At 42.7% G+C, this 21,366-nt stretch overlaps 2 protein-coding genes, 1 long non-coding RNA gene and 1 pseudogene across 6 annotated transcripts in view; 1 reads left to right on the top strand and 3 right to left on the bottom strand.

Moving 5' to 3' along the window:
- Positions 1-1,831: 1,831 nt before the first annotated feature.
- LOC121555098 lies at positions 1,832-2,706 on the bottom strand. The gene is made up of 3 exons (XR_005997839.2): positions 2,396-2,706; positions 2,190-2,298; positions 1,832-2,060 (listed from the first exon to the last, which is right to left on the bottom strand). It is a non-coding gene; the product is annotated as an uncharacterized LOC121555098 (long non-coding RNA).
- A 279-nt stretch (positions 2,707-2,985) lies between these two features.
- Positions 2,986-5,097, bottom strand: LOC121554907 (annotated as a pseudogene).
- A 5,981-nt stretch (positions 5,098-11,078) lies between these two features.
- On the bottom strand, positions 11,079-14,406 carry LOC121555023 (G-protein coupled receptor 1). The gene is made up of 3 exons (XM_041868788.2): positions 14,116-14,406; positions 13,147-13,258; positions 11,079-12,899 (listed from the first exon to the last, which is right to left on the bottom strand). The coding sequence occupies exon 3, from the start codon at positions 12,851-12,853 to the stop codon at positions 11,744-11,746; it is 1,110 nt and encodes a 369-aa protein (XP_041724722.1). The 5' UTR covers positions 12,854-12,899; positions 13,147-13,258; positions 14,116-14,406; the 3' UTR covers positions 11,079-11,743.
- Positions 14,407-15,452: 1,046 nt separating this feature from the next.
- LOC121555022 (disintegrin and metalloproteinase domain-containing protein 23) overlaps positions 15,453-21,366 on the top strand; it is a 98,060-nt gene continuing 92,146 nt past the window's right edge. For 3 of the 4 annotated variants that reach the window (XR_005997826.2, XM_041868787.2, XM_041868785.2), the window contains exons 1-3: positions 15,453-15,804; positions 16,655-16,872; positions 17,430-17,506. Coding sequence is in view for 3 of the 4 variants with exons in the window: in XM_041868787.2 (XP_041724721.1) it covers positions 15,729-15,804; positions 16,655-16,872; positions 17,430-17,506 (371 nt within the window). In the remaining variant the exon portion in view is untranslated. The remainder of the gene's footprint in view (positions 15,805-16,654; positions 16,873-17,429; positions 17,507-21,366) is intronic. The other variant, XM_041868786.2, reaches the window with a different exon arrangement.

The raw sequence follows: 21,366 nt of genomic DNA, 5'->3' as shown, positions 1-21,366 counted from the left end.
AGCTCAATTTGACCATAATACATGCGTTTGTGATTATAAACAAGTATTTAATGAAGGTATTACAATTTAGTAAATTTTATCTATTTCAACAGTGTAATACAAATATTTGTGATCACTGATATAAACTGTGCTATAATAATATAGTGGCACATAAGATATTCCACTGTGATAGAGCCATTGGTCAGCACAATCTATCTCCAAAGATTAAGAACATGTTGTGCTTTACCATTCATTATTACTGAAGAAAAATATATTAATTAAATATGTTCTTGTATACATTATCTAGAAAGCAGCGTATTCTCAATAGTCATTGGGGAAAATACAATCTTTACACAATTCACAGCTGTAATATACATACAGGAAATAAACTATTTATGCTGGTGTCAGCTGGAAGACTGAACGGTGCTTGTAAGGCATTTGGTCATTAAAGGGTATCAGGAAGTTGTGTGTATTACATTTTACATTTTTAGTCATTTAGCAGACACTCTTATCCAGAGCAACTTACAGTTAGTGAGTGCATACATTATTTTTTTTGTATTTTTCAAACCCACAACCCTGGCGTTGCAAACACCATGCTCTACCAACTGAGCTACATCCCTGCTGGCCATTCCCTCCCCTACCCTGGACGACGCTGGGCCAATTGTGCGCCGCCCCATGGGTCTCCCGGTCGCGGCCGGCTACGACAGAGCCTGGATTCAAACCAGGATCTCTAGTGGCACAGCTAGCACTGCGATGCAGTGCCTTAGACCACTGCGCCACTCGGGAGGTATGCTGCAGTGGTTCTCAAACCTCTCCTCAGGGACCCAGACGTTTCACAATTTTGTTGTAGCTCTGAACTAGCTCACCTGATTCAACTAGTCAAGGGCTTGATGATTAGTTGACGAGTTAAAATCAGGTGTGCCAGCTCTGGAATACATCAAATGGATGGAACGGCTGGGGGTCCCGAGGATAGGTTTGAGAACCGCTGCCGTATAGGGTAAGACGTTGTGCATATAGAGTGAGAGATGAATATGCATCTATAACAATGACTTTACTGCATAATAAGTATGTGTCTATGGATGTTTAACAGCTGTTTTTATAAATGAGGATTGGATAGGTACTGTATCTATCGCATTTACTTTACTGAATACATTAAAATAACTGTCCAGTGAAATTCTCACTTTTAAAAGTTCATAGTTTGTTAACGCATACCCAAATAATGTTGTTGACTCATATTTGTGACCAAAGCATAAATTGGAGAAAAATAAACACTTAAAAACCCCCACCTCAAACTTATATCTCAAACCGACCGTTTCAAAAATGCTTGCTATTTCCTGATAGAGGATGATGTTATCCTCCTGAGGAGGATGAGCTGGCCAATCAGTGGTCTACTCAAATGAATATTTTTATGACCAGTATACGCCAAGACCATTCTGTTGTTGGGGTATGCCCACACCATTCCAACACAGAAACACTGCTATTTAACATACTTAATAAAAACATTTTTCACTCATATGGTAATTATCAGTCATATTTCACAGAAATCTGGAAACAAGGCCTCCCCATGGCATCATAGTGCACCAGGTTGGGTGAAACCTCCGCCAATCTGTCACGCACCTCATCCATGGTGTCGTAGGGCAGTGTCACTCCAGCAAACTTTAGGGTAACTCCCCCCCAACAACAACAACATTAACTCATGAAATTACTACTGAACACATTCACTGATTAGTGTGGTGAGACATTAGTTTACCTCAGATATAATAATAAATAATAATATGCCATTTAGCAGACGCTTTTATCCAAAGCGACTTACAGTCATGCGTGCATACATTTTTGTGTATGGGTGGTCCCGGGGATCGAACCCACTACCCTTGGCGTTACAAGCACCGTGCTCTACCAGATGAGCTACAGAGGACCACATATGGCCTGTATGATCTTCCAGTCCTGCCTGGCCATGCCTGGAGCAGTCACAGCCAGCCTGGTCTGCTGGGCGCGGCCCTCATCATAGGTGCTACATTTCTCTGTGTGTTCTACTCCAGGGAGAATGTCAGCCATCGTCGCCCCAGCATCTCCATGGTGCCCTGTGTAGAGTTATGAAACTAAAACTACATTCAATCTGACACAAGACTCACTTAAAGATCATGGATATTATTCTGTGCTGCACACCAGAGAATGGTTTTATGCATCTGTTGTGGAAGAGCGTTGCTGACCCTGATAAATGATTAGGCTGTCCTTTGGCAGGTCTCGGCGGGCCCCATCCTCTCGCTGCAAGGAACCACTGCCCAGCACTACTACAGGATGCTTTGCCTTGCTAAGAACCTAGGAACAAGATTTTTAATCATTGCTGACATAGTGAATTCTCTATGACTACACTTAGTGACCAACCATCAGAGATGTGTAAATAATACATGATTACCTTAGAGAAGGGGTGGGTCCCAGCAACTACTTCCTGCAGGACCTTAGCAGACTCCCCCCAGATGATTGTATGTGTAGGTCAAGTCCACCTGCAGCTCGTTGTGAAGCCAACTACCAGGGGTACATGAAGCATCCATAAAATACCACCAGTCATCTTAATGGTGGTAACACGTGTCAGATTGATAGTTTCCACTTAAAGAGAGAGCGTAAGTCAGGAGCTGGAAGCAGCACACGGCTATGACAGTTATTTACATGCAAATTGAGATGTCAGTGATTCTTGACAGCACTTAAATCCCATCCCAGCCCCTGACCTCCCAGCTATACCTCTTCCTGATGCGTGCGTTGAAAAGTGGTGCCTCATAGTGTGGGTTGCTGCCAACCAGGAGCAGCAAATCAGCCTTTTCAATGCCAGCAATGCGGGAATTCAGTAGATAGTTTGAGCACAGGTCAGATCTATAGGAAATGGAACCCAAATCAGGAATGTTCCATTGTTCCCCTCAGGCTCCGCCAGTGTTTCCCCTATATTCATTTAGCAGCGGCGGGCTGTTCTCTCTTTGTTTAAACATCCTTCACATTGGGCCGATTGAGGCGCTACCGCTTCAACCCGTCATCCGCAGGCCTACCATCTGGGGAGAGAATGAGTTCAGTGTGAATTTCAGACCGATAAAGGTCAGTGAAGAGCGTATGGGCGTGATATGAGCTGGTCCTCAGCTTACCCGGTCTAAAATCTGAGATCCACTCCTCATTGATGACCTTGTGGAGATGGGGCAGAATCCTCATGACCTCACCACGCCCCGGGTGCTCACCACGATGTTGCTGCCCACAGCATTCAGCACGTCAATAGATTCTGTCTTCCTGTGAGGAGAGAAAGGTTAGTTGATAACCACCGAGGTCTATATACTACTACTTGGACTCTATTCCAAGAGCCAGCTTCTACTGTATGCACCACAGTGTAAAGCACATGCCTGGTCTCCCAGGGACAGGAAGTGAAGGCATACGGCTTGGAAGTCAATGCTCCCACAGGGCATATGTCAATCACATTCCCAGACAGCGCCGACATGAATGAATCTTCTCCACATGAATGCCGATCTGCAGGTCTTTCCCCCCTGCCAGTGGTCCCCAGATCCTCCACACCTGCAAGCTCACTGGCGAAGCTACAAATGGGGAAAACATTATTTAGGACATAGATGTCTGTTCCCGTTTGAAATTCTTGGTAATAAGGTGTTGCCTTCTATAATGAACGCTTCCATGGTGGACCATACTATGATTACTAGCCTGACTCACCAAACACTGTGGGTGCACTGGATACGCCGGGTCATGATGATCTTGATGAGGGGACCGATGTTCCTGTCCTCCACGGCTCTCTCGCTCTCTAAGAAGCGGCTCCGGTCACTGCCAAACTTCATGGACTGGTCCTGTACAGTCTTCACGCAATGGAAACATGTTCCTTTTAGAAGTCCAATGCCAAAAACCTCACTGCAAGTCCCTCCCACAGGCTGAACCATCATCATGACTAACCTCTAAATGAGGCTTAGAAGCTTTAGAAAAACAATGATGTTATGATTTTACCTGAAGGTCACATTCTTTCCCCCCGGTCACAGGTTGGGCAGCCTAAAGGGTGTCTTGCCAACAGGAACTCCATCACACCCTGGTTATCAGAAGAAAAGTAATGAAAAACACTGTAATACTGGTGATGATGGCCAAATAAGGAGGTAATGCAAACATCACTATAGAGAAACAGGCTATCAAAGGGATGAGGTGTTTGCAGGTGATTATACCTACCTAGCTTTCCTTGTCTTGTCAGAGTCAGTTAAAATGTTCCAACCCTTCATGACTGGCGTGGCGCATGCTGACACTGGCTGAGAAGAGATGTGGTCATATCAGAGTAAGACCGTGAGAGTGTCCATCATAGACAAGGGTACCAGAACATGCCAGACATTTGGAAACCTTTAATAAGATAAGATAACACGGAAGCACATACCTTTTGGAGCTTTCTCAATCTCCTCGCGACACATCCGTCCGACACTTGCCTGTAACTGACAGGCGCTCACGGTAACGGAAGCGAGGAATCTGCACTCCCACCTTTTCACACGCCTAAAACAAAATATCAACTCATTTTTACGAAGCCTGATTTTATTGCCGAAGCAATTACTATCTAAAAAAAAAAATTTTTTGGACAAGATGTTCTATTCTATAGTCAAATACAGTGAGTAGAGCCCCCCTGTTACCCGAAGCGCTGTGGTTCCTGATTCCACCATGAGTGGCTTCCCATCCACACACACCTCCACCAGGTTACTGGCTGCTGCTGTAGCTGCAGACGACAAACCCCACATCGTCCTTGTATCCAAAAAAAATCACCCTGCATCTCACACAATGACATTTACTTTATCAGTATCCCCAGTACATCATGCATCAGTTAAATGGTGAAGTGCACCATCACAATAAAAGGCAGTCTTAACAAACCCCCTGCACTAAATTGAAAAATAAAATTCAATAAAAACCAAAGCATGGATTGCTGTCATACCTTGTCCATATACTTAAAACAGGGTAAGGAAACCAATGTTTAATTTTGTAATTTGGGTGAACTCTCTCTTTAAGGGAGAATGGTGTTTTATTGTCATTACAGTGTAGCATATGGGTAAATCCATTTCAATTCAATAAAACATATTTTTTAAACATGTATTTAACCCCTTAATGTTGGCGCTAAACAGTCTCCATATATACAGTACCAGTCAAAAGTTTGGACACATTCAAGGGTTTTTCTTTATTTGTACTATTTTCTACATTGTAGAATAATAGTGAAGACATCAAAACTATGAAATAACACATATGGAATCATGTAGTAACAAAAAAAAAGTGTTAAACTAATCAAAATATATTTTATATATTTGAGATTCTTCAAATAGCCACCCTTTGCCTTGATGACAGCTTTGCACACTCTTGGCATTCTCTCAACAGCTTCATGAGGAATGCTTTTCCAACAGTCTTGAAGGAGTTCCCACATATGCTGAGCACTTGTTGGCTGCTTTTCCTTCACTCTGCTTTCCAACTCATCCCAAACCATCTCAATTGGGTTGATGTTGGGTGATTGTGGAGGCCAGGTCATCTGATGCAGCACTCCATCACTCTCCTTGGTCAAATAGCCCTTACACAGCCTGGAGGTGTGTTTTGGGTCAATGTCCTGCTGAAAAACAAATGATAGTCCCACTAAGCGCAAAAAGCAGCTGGGATGGCGTATCGCTGCAGAATGCTGTGGTAGCCATGCTGGTTAAGTGTGCCTTGAATTCTAAATAAATCACTGACAGTGTCACCAGGAAAGCACCCCCACACCATCACACCTCCTCCTCCATGCTTCACCGTGGGAACCACACATGCGGAGAGCATCCGTTCACCTAATCTGAGTCTCACAAAGACACGGCGGTTGGAACCAAAAATCTCAAATTTGGACTCATCAGACCAAAGGACAGATTTCCATCGGTCTAATGTCCATTGCTCGTGTTTCTTGGCCCAAGCAAGTCTCTTCTTCTTATTGGTGTCCTTTAGTTGTGGTTTCTTTGCAGCAATTCGACCATGAAGGCCTGATTCACGCAGTCTCCTCTGATGTTGAGATGTGTCTGTTACTTGAACTCTGTGAAGCATTTATTTGGGCTGCAATCTGAGGTGCAGTTAACTCTAATGAACTTATCCTCTGCAGCAAAGATAACTCTGGGTCTTCCTTTCCTGTGGCAGTCCTCATGAGAGCCAGTTTCATCATAGCGCTTGATGGTTTTTGCGACTGCACTCTTGTCTTAAAGTAATGATGGACTGCCGTTTCTCTTTGCTTATTTGAGCTGTTCTTGCCATAATATGGACTTGGTCTTTTACCAAATAGGGCTATCTTCTGTATACCACCCTACCTTGTCACAACACAACTGATTGGCTCAAACGCATTAAGGAAAGAAATTCCACAAATTAACAAGGCACACCTGATAATTGAAATGCATTCCAGGTGACTACCTCATGAAGCTGGTTGAGAGAATGCCAAGAGTGTGCAAAACTGTCATCAAGGCAAAGGGTGGCTACTCTGAAGAATCTCAAATATAAAACAAATTTATGATTTGTTTAACACTTTTTTGGTTACTACATGATTCCATGTGTTATTTCATAGTTTCGATGTCTTCACTATTATTCTACAATGTAGAAAATAGTAAAAAATTAAGAAAAACCCTGGAATGAGTAGGTGTGTCCAAACTTGTGACTGGTACTGTAAATGACAGCTGAAAAGTACCAGTGGTCTGTCTTTGGCCCCAAGTGAGAGCAGGTCCCCCGGCTCCATGGCCCAGTAAAACCGGGTGCGGGCCTGCATATATGTAAAAAACAAAACAAAAAAACAAAACTAGTCTGAGAGTATCTCCCTCAATAACTTTAAGCATCAGTTGTCAGAGCACCTTACCGATCACTGCACCTGTACACAGCCCATCTGAAATTAGCCCACCCAACTACCTCATCCCTATATTGTTATTTATTTTGCTCTTTTGCACCCCAGTATCTCTATTTGCACATCATCTCTTGCACATCTAGCATTCCAGTGTTAATACTATTGTAATTATTCTGCACTATAGCCTATTTATTGCCTTACCTCCATAACTTGCTACATTTGCACACACTGTATATATATTTTCTGTTGTATTTCTGACTTTATGTTTTTTTACCCCATATGTAACTCTGTGTTGTTTTTATTGCACTACTTTGCTTTATCTTGGCCAGGTCGCAGTTGTAAATGAGAACCTGTTCTCAACTGGCTTACCTGGTTAAATAAAGGTGAAATAAATAAATAAATAAATAAAAAACACTGGGGTAAATCCTGCATGGATTGGTAAATTGGTAAATACACTGACATTGTTGGAGACTGTAGAGTGAGCCACTCCTGAGAGACGCAACATGATGCTGAACAATATAATAAATGCACAGCTAGCTAGCTAAGCGAATAAGTAAAAAGCTGGTTTCATCAACAAAGTTGTCATTTAGAAAATACAATCACTCCCATGTTGGCAAGCAGCATCACCTGACATTTCTGTATAAAGATAGCTAGCTATAGTTCCCTTTATAGGATAACGTGTTACAACTAGCTAGCATCTGTCTTTGGCATCTAGCTGTCTCTCCCTAGTTTAGGCAGGAATAAGAAGATTATGTAAATAGTTAGCTATAAGTAGCTAAAACACGTGAATCACTTGCATACGGAAGCCACGTAGCTAACAGTTGGGTATACACGATACAAAACGCTTGCAATGCATAATTTTTCGCCACGACCACTCTGACCATCCCATGACCATCTTGGCTAGGCTACGCTAACGTAGCTAGCCAATACATATTTTTACAACCATCAAACTTCACGGTGCCGCCGGTACTACATAATACGTTAGTTCTGATGGTTTTCAAAACATCTTCAAATATCACATTGCCCTTATACTTTAGAGATTCTACGTACACACGAGAGCTGTCATTGCGAGTCCTTACCATGCCACTGTCACTCCAGCCTCCGTAGTAGTGGCGCCTCAATGATCACCGCTGACTGCGCACTTTCTCTATTCAGCTGCGTCACTATTTGAACGTCCCCATTTCATGTACCCTTTAATGTAGCGCATAATGTTGCTATCTAACAGTGTTAGGGAAACTACTCTGAAAAATATCGTTTACCAAGATACCAATGACTTCACACTGGAAGAAGTTACTAAAGTTAATTTGAAAAAGTAGTTCACTACATCCAAACTACTTCCTGAAAAAAAATGTCATATGTAAATCTAAAATGTCAGACTACAAATCGCAAGAATATCTGGAATGTAGCCTATTAAACAAACAAACAAAAAACGATGTTTCAAGTGAAAATTAAGCAGTTCTGATCCCGAAAAAGAAAGGAAATGATTGCCTACTTCCCCCATAGTTTATTTTTGCAAAAAATAATATTGTGTAGTTCCAGTAGTTATCTACACCACTACATGGCAAAAAAGGAATTAACAACTGAAAACATTACCTAGATTTGTATTTAGTTCAACTTCCACCAAGCAAGCTACTGGAAAATGTAATTCAATTACTAGTTGAACTACATGTAGTTTACTCCTCCCCAACACTGCTATCTAATCAATAAATTGCCATATCTCTATGAATGCATTATCTACCAATAAAGTGAACACAGCTACTCAACAATAAACATTTTAGTATTTTTAAGTAAACACAGCTACTCGACAATAAATATTTTAGTCGTTTTTTAATCTGTAAATTAGTCTACTGGTAATTTCTTTGCATATCATGTGAGATAATTTCAGACATCCTCACTGGCTGAGCAATTAATTTCCATCAATGACAATGACAATTTCCATTCACTGAGATGCAATTGATTATAAAACGTCTTTTCATTCCTATCTCTATTCAATTCAAATTGTGCCAAAATCTCCGATTAAATGTCCAAAAACCCTAACCTGGTTTCATTCATTCCAAATAAATGTTCAACAACACCATCCATTTGGCAGTTAAATTAATCTGAATCAAATGTCAATAGCCCACTTTTCCAAGCATTGTGTCAAAATGTTGACTGAAGAAATGGGGGTGATTAATACAAGAATGACACAGTTGATGTTCTCTGAGGACATGGTCCCAGATGTGGACTTTACTCAACCAAACTCAACTCATCTGGGTTTGTTTGCTATGGGGGTTTTGGCAATAACAGGAAATAGCTGCATTTACATTGACAACAACTGGGCTGAACTTCAGGAAACCAGCAGTTAAGACTAATTTATATATTGTTTACGTTTTATTGTCACGTGCACAAGTACAGCGAAAAGCCTTTATTGGAAATGCACATCTCTCGCTAGCTATACATGAATCGGTGTAAGGTATTCATGTCTTGTGTGTTCTGCTTTGATCAACTATGCGTGTAGTATTTTTATGCCATCCTCAGTGTATTGTAACCTTAATTGAGGTTACAGGCAATATCCTGTTGGTCCTGTTTGATTGAGCACCACTCTATATACAGTGCCTTGCAAAAGTATTCATCCCCCTTGGCGTTTTTCCTATTTTGTTCCATTACAACCTGTAATTTAAATTGATTTTTATTTGGATTTTATGTAATGGACATACACAAAATAGTCCAAATTGGTGAAGCGAAATGAAAAAATAACTTGTTTTAAAAAATTCAAAAAAATAAACAACTGAAAAGTGGTGTGTGCATATGTATTCACCCCCTTTGCTATGAAGCCCCTAAATAAGATCTGGTGCAACCAATTACCTTCAGAAGTCGCATAATTAGTTAAATAAAGTCCACCTGTGTGCAATCTAAGTGTCACATGATCTGTCACATGATCTCAGTATATATACACCTGTTCTGAAAGGCCCCAGAGTCTGCAACCACCAAGCAAGCGGCACCATGAAGACCAAGGAGCTCTCCAAACAGGTAAGGGACAAAGTTGTGGAGAAGCACAGATCAGGGTTGGGTTATAAAAAAATATCCGGAACTTTGAACATCCCACGGAGCACCAATGGAAAGAATATGGCACCACAACAAACCTGCCAAGAGAGGGCCGCCCACCAAAACTCACAGACCAGGCAAGGAGGGCATTAATCAGAGAGGCAACAAAGAGACCAAAGATAACCCTGAAGGAGCTGCAAAGCTCCACAGCGGAGATTGGAGTATCTGTCCATAGGACCACTTTAAGCCGTACACTCCACAGAGCTGGGCTTTACGGAAGAGTGGCCAGAAAAAAGCCATTGCTTCAAGAAAAAAATAAGCAAACACGTTTGGTGTTCGCCAAAAAGCATGTGGGAGACTCCCCAAACATATGGAAGAAGGTACTCTGGTCAGATGAGACTAAAATTTAGCTTTTTGGCCATCAAGGAAAACGCTATGTCTGGCGCAAACCCAACACCTCTCATCACCCTGAGAACACCATCCCCACAGTGAAGCATGGTGGTGGCAGCATCATGCTGTGGGGAGGTTTTTCATTGGCAGGGACTGGGAAACTGGTCAGAATTGAAGGAATGATGGATGGCGCTAAATACAGGGAAATTCTTGAGGCAAACCTGTTTCAGTCTTCCAGAGATTTGAGACTGGGTTCACCTTCCAGCAGGACAATGACCCTAAGCATACTGCTAAAGCAACACTTGAGTGGTTTAAGGGGAAACATTTAAATGTCTTGAAATGGCCTAGTCAAAGCCCAGACCTCAATCCAATTGAGAATCTGTGGTATGACTTAAATATTGCTGTAGACCAGCAGAACCCATCCAACTTGAAGGAGCTGGAGCAGTTTTGCCTTGAAGAATGGGCAAAAATCCCAGTGGCTAGATGTGCCAAGCTTATAGAGACATACCCCAAGAGACTTGCAGCTGTAATTGCTGCAGAAGGTGGCTCTACAAAGTATTGACTTTGGGGGGGGGGGGTGAATAGTTATGCACGCTCAAGTTTTCTGTATTTTTTTGTCTTATTTCTTGTTTGTTTCCCCTTTAAAATTATTTTGCATCTTCAAAGTGGTAGGCATGTTGGGTAAATCAAATGATACAAACCGCCCAAAAATCCATTTTAATTTCAGGTTGTAAGGCAACAAAATAGGAAAAATGCCAAGGGCGGCGAATACTTTCACTCCTGGCACTGCGTCTGTATAACACAGAAGCAATACATATTAAAACGCACTTACAATAAAGAGAAGGGACTGGATTCATTGTTTATTCCTTTGACTGAAGTATATTAGAATTAACAAATCAATTGCATTGCAAATTTCCCTCATAGATTACAAATTCCCACAAAAATCCCACACAGTGAAAGACAATGTGAACACTATTAGAAAATGTCATGTAAACATAGAGATTAATTTATACACCTAATATAATTAGAAGAAGAAAAAACGGCCTAATAGAATTTGTCTCTTGTGTATAACAGAAAACACTACAACAGCAAATCAACTTGTAATGGAAAACTTTTCAACATAATATGAAAGAGAAGCCCTAAATTCCCATCAGGGTTAAACTTGGATTTGTTTGAAGACCGAAATCTAAATACAAAGTGTTTATGAAAATGGTAGATCTGCTTCTAATAACTCTTGTTCCTGAGGCTGCCTCCTTTCCTGTTTGTCTTTGGGGTAATTAGGATCAGATAATTTTTTCAAATCATTAAAGTTGCCTGTTTTCCCATGTGCAAGTTATACTTTTAGCGCAAGTCTTTACTCAGGTTTTCCTCTGAGGGCAATTTATAGTCAACAGAAGTTGGCACTGGAAGTAATTACAGCTTGGAAGTATCCAACTCAAACAACTAGCAGAAATGTTACACTGAAGTAGAATATAAAATAAGTCACATCTGGACTAAAATAATGTTCAGGCTGGCTCTTTAAAGGTCAAATAGCAGTTTATTTTGGTTTCTGCTATAGGTAACTGTGGGATTAGTTGATGATTCTGTGGGCTCCTCTGGAGGACCGATGTCTGCTGCAGACAATGATTCAGTTGCAGAGATGGACTGGCTGAGCTCCCGCAGAGAACTCTTTGTGATGTCCAGACACGAGCGCTTCAGGAGCCGGCGAACCTTTTTGCCCACCAGCATGTAGAGGAGGGGGTTGACGCAGCTGTTGAAAAAGGCTAAGCTAGTGGCAAGAGGAAAGCCGGTCTTCAGAACGTCATGTAGGTACAGTGAGGAGTGCATGGAAAGCTCCATTAAACTAAAGGTATGGAACGGTGCCCAGCACAAAAAGAAGGCCAGAATGACAGCGGAAACTGTCTTAGAAAAGCTAGACAGGTACACAGAATCGTCAGACTGGTGGACTTTGATTACCAGGAGAATTCCAGTCACACAGATGGCACTGAAGGGCAGTAGGAATCCCACCGAGGTACGGACGACCACCAACGTAATGTGTCTCACAGCAGCTGTATGTCCATCCTGGACATTGAAGTTGTTGAAGCACACCACCCGGTCACGTAAACTCATAGTGTCACGGAATATCAAGGTGGGGAGGCTCAGTAGAGCAGATACCCCCCACACACAGCCACATACGACCCAGGCTCGCCACACACTGCGACACCTCTGAGACCAGCTAAGGTGGACTAATGAGACATACCTGTCTAGACTGAGCATCATGAGAAAGAGCACACTGGCGTACATGTTCATCACAGACACAAACGAGTTTAGCTTACACATGACCAGCCCAAAGGACCAGTGGAAGTCTCGAAGCACGTAGTCGATGGAGAAGGGTAAAAAGAGCACAAACACAAAATCTGCTATAGCCATGTTCAGCAACCATATACTGTTCACTGTCCGTTTGCTTTTAAATGCCGTCACCCATATGACTATTCCATTTCCAGTGACACCGAGCACAAATGAAATACTATACATGACTACGGATATGATGTGCATAGCCTCCTTCTGGGAGTATCCATCGCTGACTTCTTCTTCTTCGAAGTCTCCATACTCCAGATAATCGTAGGTGTAATTGCCATAGTCCTCCATGGATTCTTCCGTTGCTGCAACACTACCACCTTTGTAAGCAGGGGTCCTGCAAGAATGAGAAAGCGTTAAGATACACCCTTTCAATATGTGGATTTTCAGTAAAACTTTATAAGTCGTTCCTGTACTAGTGTAGGTTAGAAACACTAATTACTCATGTTAACACAATGTTGTTAATTACTGTGTAACTGCACAAGTATAAGAACTTAATACATGTATACCAGATTTTCTGTCAAACAGATAGCCTACTGTTTTGTCATAATAGCCCATAATGTTTTGATATAATAGATTCTCACCCAAATGCCCCTGCACTTATTTGACACAAATGTCCTTGTAAGTATCCCGGTCACAGTTCCTTCAGTTGTTTTAAAAGTGAGATTGTAAATTACAGCTGGGTTGGTCCTTATCCTGGAAGAGAGTGTCATCATTAGTAAGCCAACTACAAACAGAGGGGACGTGGAGTACACGTACACACACACACACACACACACACACACACACAGTCTTGCGCAGCTAACCTTGTGGGGACATACAATTCAGTCCCATTCAAAATCCTATTTTCCCTAACCCCTAACCCCAAACCTAACCCTAACCCTAACCCTTACCCTTACCCTAACCCTAACCCTAACCCTAACCCTAACCCTAACCCTAATCCAAAAACCTAACCTTAACCCTAACCCTAAACCTAAACCTAGCCCCTAACTCTAATTCTAACCCTAACACTAATTCTAACCTTAACCCTAAACCCCCTAGAAATAGCATTTGACCTTGCGGGGACCAACAAAATGTCCCCAGTTGGTCAAATTTTTCTTGTTTCTATTCTTGTGTATAGTATAGTTAACAAGCTAAATCATGACATCATCCTGCTTGTCTGTTTCTTATGGTCATTCAAACTTGTGACAGGAAACCTCCAACCTACACAAATGTGTACAACAGGGTCTCCTCAGTCTCAGTTCCTCTAACTTTGCCTTGAAGGTCTATGGTCAGATAAACTGACGGCAACATACACAATCTTCCATGTAAATGTTGGCCTAATAAAAATGTATTTTGTATTAAAATAATTTGCCACACGATACAGTATGTGAGCTATGAAACTACTACTAACATAGAAATGCGTGGGCTGGGCGTATTCTATAAAATACAGATAACTCTGATTGATCAGAAAAAAACAGCATCAGATATTTTGCGGATGCTGTCCATTTTCCTATGCGTTATCCAAAAGCCACGAAAGCTTAGTCTACTTACACAGTAGCCTATATACATACCTTCCAGTCGCTGAATGTTACTATGTCCTGCCAATCCTCTCCGAGTCGGAATCACCCAAAAGAAAAACTTTCAGAAGTTAAGCAGCGTAAAAGTAGTTAAGCTACCCACTACGGCAACTGCCAATACTTTACCATTTGTCTCACTCAATGATATGTTTCATGGAAATTCCAAACTCCATCCCTATTTTATTACTGCGGTTGGCGTATAGTTCCTGTTCGGGTATATTCGTTAGTCTGTGCTGTGCATAAACCCGTTACACCGTAATACATATTGGAGGAGTTGTGTTGGTGTCCAGTGGGCGCGTCCACTGACGCGTCACTTGCGCTGTATGAGAATGAGGAACATTTCGAATACTGTGGTAAAGGAATGCCTTGCGTAAGATTATACAATCGCTATACTTGTAGTCTGTCAAAAAAGATCGCATGATTTATATAACAGGTCAGGACGGATTTCCGACTGGTTGACCACTGGTAATCAAATCTCAGAGGTTCCTAGCACCAGCCTATAAAGGAACATTTAGCCTATACAACCTAAACAACCAACATGATTTACTGCAGTATAGCACATTATATAGGAGAAGCTCAATATACCGAGTCTAAATCAGTCTAAATCAAAAACACATAAAAATAAGTAACCCTGGTCATCAGGAATAATTTCACACAGTTGGACCCATACATTCTCTGGACTGGACTTGCTGGGCGCTGTCTTAAAAACATGATTGAAATACAGCCTTCTGTGAGGATTTCCTTGACTGCTCAAAAGAGTGCCGTGGACATGAAATCTGAAGGTGCCACGTGTTTTATGCAAAGCTTTATCAAATATTTAAAACACAGAAATGCAGGCAATCATTGACATTGATTGTGTCCTTTGAACTACAGCCTTAGCGAAGCAGACATACTCTCCCACTAGCTCCGATCGTATAGGATCTGTGTGTGGGTGGGAACCTGTATTGCACACAATTGCCCAAGAAGGCCAAGATGATTGACAAAACAATAAAACCATTCCCATCAAAATAGCTCTTCAGCTGTTATGATGCTTATCAATGTGAGTTTAGACAGAGATAGGCACTGTGGTGCAGAACACAGTAAAATACTAATAATCAGCCTTCAAAATACATATCTTACCCACCATATCACAAAACTGCTCACTATTTATTTTGACCATGTAAAATATAGTGAGAATCAGGATATACATTACATGACCTTATCCGCTATTGTACATTAATGCAGTAGGTAATGGGAAGCAGTTCAAGCAGATGATCTGGGATGTGGGATGCCGGGCTATCTTCCCTGTGAAAAGCATCTGCATGTACTTTAAAGCTCGTGCAGGAGCCTGTGCTATGTGCGCGCGGGCAAAGGGGGGATTTATATTGAATTGTAAGACACAGTACTTGCGCGGATGCAGCATAAGTAGGAGTCTGCTCGTTGAGTTCGAGTGGCTGGCCACCGCCTTCCATTCGCCCCGCTCCGGTTGCTGCAGGAGTCCTCTCCACCACTGACTGGATATATGAAGAATTTCCCGTAAACGACATCTCCCCGGCTGTAATGGACCGGAAGCTAATTACTGCGTTGACGTGTTGATATACAGATATTTAAAATATCAAATATGAATCATGCATTTGATATTTCTGGCAAATTTGCTCGGGAGCATCCTTGCATCCGGGCTCCATTCATCCATAGCATCAGTTGGTATGTACACTACTGCATGTTCTTAGCCCAATCAGAACGGTATCAGTTACATCTAATAACTTGCATGCTTCTTTGTGTCATTATCTGATAGATATGATAGATATGTTGTTTTTTCTCGCTGTGCTGTTTCTATTTTGAGACGGAACTCTCCGGTCCGTAGGACAAGTCTTTTTAAGTGACGGTGAGAGAGGGGGCTCAGTATCTTTTGTTCAGGTTATGAACATGAAATATATCTAAATGAACCTGTGACGAATGTTTGACATTAACTCCTTTTAACTCTAGGTCTACCATTTTGTCCAGTTATAAGTACCTCAACGAAGATCAAAGCACCTTTATAAACTGCTGATACTTGAGACATGATTTACCAGCATTGACCTTATCAAGGCACTCATTTATTATGTTATGAATTTAACTGTGCTATTTCCAATAGTAGAATAATATTCAACAAAACATAAAGTAGTCTACCCAGTCTGTAATATTCAATTCATATTTTTCATTTTGTTGAAGACAAGTAGAGATTTATGTAATGGAATTTCACATTATTTTGAGTTTTTATAATTGTGTATTTCATTGTAAGCATAGCATTTTTATGGGAATCCCCAGCTTACTGCCATACTCTGTCATACTCAAATGGACCGAATACACAACATTATACAGCAAGATGCACTTCGCTCTCTCCCCTCTGTGTCCTGGAGGAATGGTGAAGTCATGAACACTTCCTGCAGTAGCAGCAATTGTTTAAGTGATTAGATTATGATTGACAGGCTTCCTTATGTGGGGGGGCTATGCAGAGTGCAGACTGACATGCTCGGGTGGTGGTGGGATATCTCCTCTTCTGCACTTTCTCAAGGAGGAGAGAATGAGGTGGTGGAGAGGGACGCAGCGCCATTATTGTTGGAGCGAGAGGCAACTGCAGCAGCGGCCACAGACAACACAAGTCACCATGCGGCTGAGCATGAGATCATCTACCCCTCTCGGCTCATCTACTACCTGAAGGAGGACTCGGAGAGCACCTACCATGACTTGGACACCCGGGCTAGGAACCAGGCCACAGAGGGCCATGACCAGGTGTGACAACATACCAGACTGATATGCATATGGGATGGGCATCCTATTAGATCCCCAGAGTGCGGTGGGGGGGGTTATACTTGTCGGTGGAAGTACACTTGTCCATGTTGGCACACTGGATGAAGTAAACTGATGAATGGGTATACTTTGATTGAAATGATAGGCTAGATGGAGTCATCAATGAGAGCGTTGTCTCGCTCTTTCCTCCCTCTGCTCCTACATGATGAGGGCGACGCCCTATTTTACTTGATATGCAAGGGATTCTTTCTTAACTTGGCTTGGCAGTGAAGTTGGCATGCCATTCCTTACAGTCATTAAAGTTGCAATTGCTCAATGTAATACCCCATGGCTATAATATTCTATTTATATGGCAATTAACTAATAATAATAATAATAATACATTTAATTTGTATAGCGCTATAACTACTCTTACCATTACCAAGGGTGACCATTCTCCCAATACACCTACAATTAGAAAGGAAATCAGCCTGATAAGAAGTGAAAACAGTGACCTGTGTTTTCACAGTGACGTGTTTAACATTCTGTCTGTCCCACAGGCAGTCCACCTTGCCCAAGCCAGTTTCCAGTTAGAGGCCTTTGGCTCCAGATTTATACTGGACCTAACGTTAAACAAGTAAGTGCTTTTATATACCTTAAACCTCACTGTTCTTACTCAATACAGTTTGGTTAGCGGGCTGATATTTTAGCTTATGAGATAGGCATGGGTATTTGCTAACGGTCGCTGGTTCTAATCCCCGAGCCGACTAGGTGAAAAATCTGTCGATGTGCCCTTGAGCAAGGCACTTAACCCTAATTGCTCCTGTAAGTGGCTCTGGATAAGAGCGTCTGCTAAATGACGTAAATGTAAATCTAACGGTGATGAATATGGGAATTTAGGTGTTGCCCTGCTCTTGGTTTTTGACGTTTTTCAGCAGAGACGTCTTTTTATATGAACGTAAGGAGTCATTTTCTGAACAGTCTTCCATTTTGAACCAGATCCAGTTTGTGGAACACATCCAACTACAGTTTCTGTCGTCAAGGTCATGGTTACAACAGTAGACACGTTGTATGGCCGCCGGGCTAGACTCATTGATACGGAGAGCACCATGTTGGGCCGGGTGGGACATCTTTAAATCAAAAGTGACAGGCCCCATGATTCCCGGGAGTTGTATGTGACTTTGTTCACTAGTAATGAGGTGTATTATATGTCAGGTGAATGATTCATGCAGGACCTCACGTAGATAATATAGTCTGTGCTATGGCGATTGAACAGGTCATCTTGAGAGAGAGAGACTGCCTGTTTGCCTCATCACTGGTAGACTTCATATTGTGTCCACTATCAGTCTTCTCAGCGCTGTCACATGAAGAACATTACCTCCTATGACCGTGAACATACATTATGGTGTGAGATGACTATAACAAGCCAAATGAACACCTATAGAATGAGCATGGCAAATGCATTGTCTTTTCAAGTGAATAGAGGAATAGAGGAATGGGGAAGCTTGGAGTCTCATGGCAGTCATCGACCACTGAAGGTAGCGTGGTCTGATGACCACTGAAGGTGGCGTGGTCTGATAACCATGTAAAGGTAGCGTGGTCTGATGACCATGTGAAAGTAGCGTGGTCTGATGACCATGTGAAGGTAGCGTGGTCTGATGACCATGTGAAGGTAACATGGTCTGATGACCATGTGAAAGTAGCGTGGTCTGATGACCATGTGAAGGTAGCGTGGTCTGATGACCATGTGAAAGTAGCGTGGTCTGATGACCATGTGAAGATAGCGTGGTCTGATGACCATGTGAAAGTAACATGGTCTGATGACCACTGAAGGTAGCGTGGTCTGATGACCACGTGAAGGTAGTGTGGTCTGATGACCACTAAAGGTAGCATGGTCTGATGACGGTAGCGTGGTTTGATGACCATGTGAAGTTAGTGTTGTTTGATGACCACTGAAGATAGCGTGGTCTGATGACCATGTGAAGGTAGCGTGGTCTGATGACCATGTGAAGGTAGCGTGGTCTGATGACCATGTGAAGGTAGTGTGGTCTGATGACCATGTGAAGGTAGCATGGTCTGATAACCACGTGAAGGTAGCGTGGTCTGATGACCATGTGATGGTAGCATGGTCTGATGACCATGTGAAGGTAGTGTGGTCTGATGACCATGTGAAGGTAGCATGGTCTGATGACCATGTGAAGATAGCATGGTCTGATAACCATGTGAAGGTAGCATGGTCTGATGACCATGTGAAAGTAGCGTGGTCTGATGACCATGTGAAGGTAACATGGTCTGATGACCATGTGAAAGTAGCGTGGTCTGATGACCATGTGAAGGTAGCGTGGTCTGATGACCATGTGAAAGTAGCGTGGTCTGATGACCATGTGAAGATAGCGTGGTCTGATGACCATGTGAAAGTAACATGGTCTGATGACCATGTGAAGGAAGCGTGGTCTGATGACCATGTGAAGGTAGCGTGGTCTGATGACCATGTGAAGTTAGCGTGGTCTGATGACCACTGAAGGTAGCGTGGTCTAATAACCACTGAAGGTAGCGTGGTCTGATGACCATGTGAAAGTAGCGTGGTCTGATGACCATGTGAAGGTAACATGGTCTGATAGCCATGTAAAGGTAGCGTGGTCTGATGACCATGTGAAAGTAGCGTGGTCTGATGACCATGTGAAGATAACATGGTCTGATGACCATGTGAAGGTAGCATGGTCTGATGACCACTGAAGGTAGCGTGGTCTGATGACCATGTGAAGGTAGTGTGGTTTGATTACCACTGAAGGTAGCGTGGTCTGATGACCATGTGAAGGTAGCGTGGTTTGATGACCACTGAAGGTAGCGTGGTCTGATGACCATGTGAAGGTAGCGTGGTTTGATTACCACTGAAGGTAGCGTGGTCTGATGACCATGTGAAGGTAGCGTGGTTTGATGACCACTGAAGGTAGCATGGTCTGATGACCATGTGAAGTTAGCGTGGTCTGATGACCACCTAAGTTAGTGTGGTCTGATGACCATGTGAAGGTAGCGTGGTCTGATGACCATGTGAAGATAGCGTGGTCTTATGGCCATGTGAAGGTAGCGTGGTCTGATGACCATGTGAAGGTAACGTGGTCTGATGACCATGTGAAGGTAACGTGGTCTGATGACCAGGTGAAGGTAGCGTGGGCTGATGACCATGTGAAGGTAAAGTGGTCTGATGACCACTGAAGGTAGCGTGGTCTGATGACCACGTGAAGGTAGTGTGGTCTGATGACCACTAAAGGTAGCATGGTCTGATGACGGTAGCGTGGTTTGATGACCATGTGAAGTTAGTGTTGTTTGATGACCACTGAAGATAGCGTGGTCTGATGACCATGTGAAGTTAGCGTGGTCTGATGACCATGTGAAAATAACGTGGTCTGATGACCACTGAAAATAGCGTGGTCTGATGACCATGTGAAAGTAACGTGGTCTGATGACCACTGAAAATAGCGTGGTCTGATGACCATGTGAAGTTAGCGTGGTCTGATGACCACTGAAGGTAGCGTGGTCTGATGACCACTGAAGGTAGCATGGTCTGATGACCACTGAAGGTAGCATGGTTTGATGACCATGTGAAGGTAACGTGGTCTGATGACCATGTGAAGGATGGCAGTAGAGATGCGGGAGGTGGTCATGTTGACCAATGCTGTCAGAGGAGGAGGTTTGATGTTCCTGGTTGCCAGGGGCCAGATGCTGGCGCTCTGTTTGGAGACTGTTGACCATGGGCTCATGGTGCCTTAATCAGTGTCATTCCAGAGGGAGTAGGGATTGTGGTAGCTAATAGCCATGTAATCTAGAACCTTGCAGCTGGGTGTATAGATTAGCACCTGGCCCTCACATACTAACGCACGCACACACACACACACACACATACACACACACACACACATACACACACACATACACACACATGCACAGACACACATGCACAGACACAGTAAACTACAGCAGGAAGCATAGTGTTTAAGCAAGAGCACAAGTGTTTTTGATCAGACAATAATTAGACAACAACCTGGGTGGCAGGGCGGCAGGTAGCCTAGTGGTTGAGAGCGTTGGGCCAGTAACCGAAAGGTCGCTGGTTTGAATCCCTGAGCCGACTAGTTGAAAAATCTGTCGATGTGCCCTTGAGTAAGGCACTTAATCCTGATTGGTCCTGTAAGTCGCTCTGGATAAGAGTGTCTGCTAAATGACTAAAATGCAGAAGTGAAGAGAAGTTGTGACCAGATCCTATGATGTTTTCATTGTTTGTGAGTGAGCTTACTTTGGTGCATGCCTTTTTTGTCTGTGTCTATGGGCAGGATGAATTGTGCTCGCTGTTGTAGCTGCGACAGTGCTGATCTAAATATAGATAGGTCTGCAGCCCTCCAATGGGCACAACGTCTACCCCCTGCTCACTGCTCCTCTCACTATTGCACCTGGAGAACATCTTTTCAGCATAATGGAGTTTATTATTCTTAAAGGGATAGT

Source organism: Coregonus clupeaformis, chromosome 40, assembly GCF_020615455.1.
Source record: "Coregonus clupeaformis isolate EN_2021a chromosome 40, ASM2061545v1, whole genome shotgun sequence".
Classification (NCBI taxonomy): domain Eukaryota; kingdom Metazoa; phylum Chordata; class Actinopteri; order Salmoniformes; family Salmonidae; genus Coregonus; species Coregonus clupeaformis.
The sequence above is the reverse complement of the archived record's forward strand: the minus strand, read 5'-3'. Positions and strand labels throughout refer to the sequence as shown.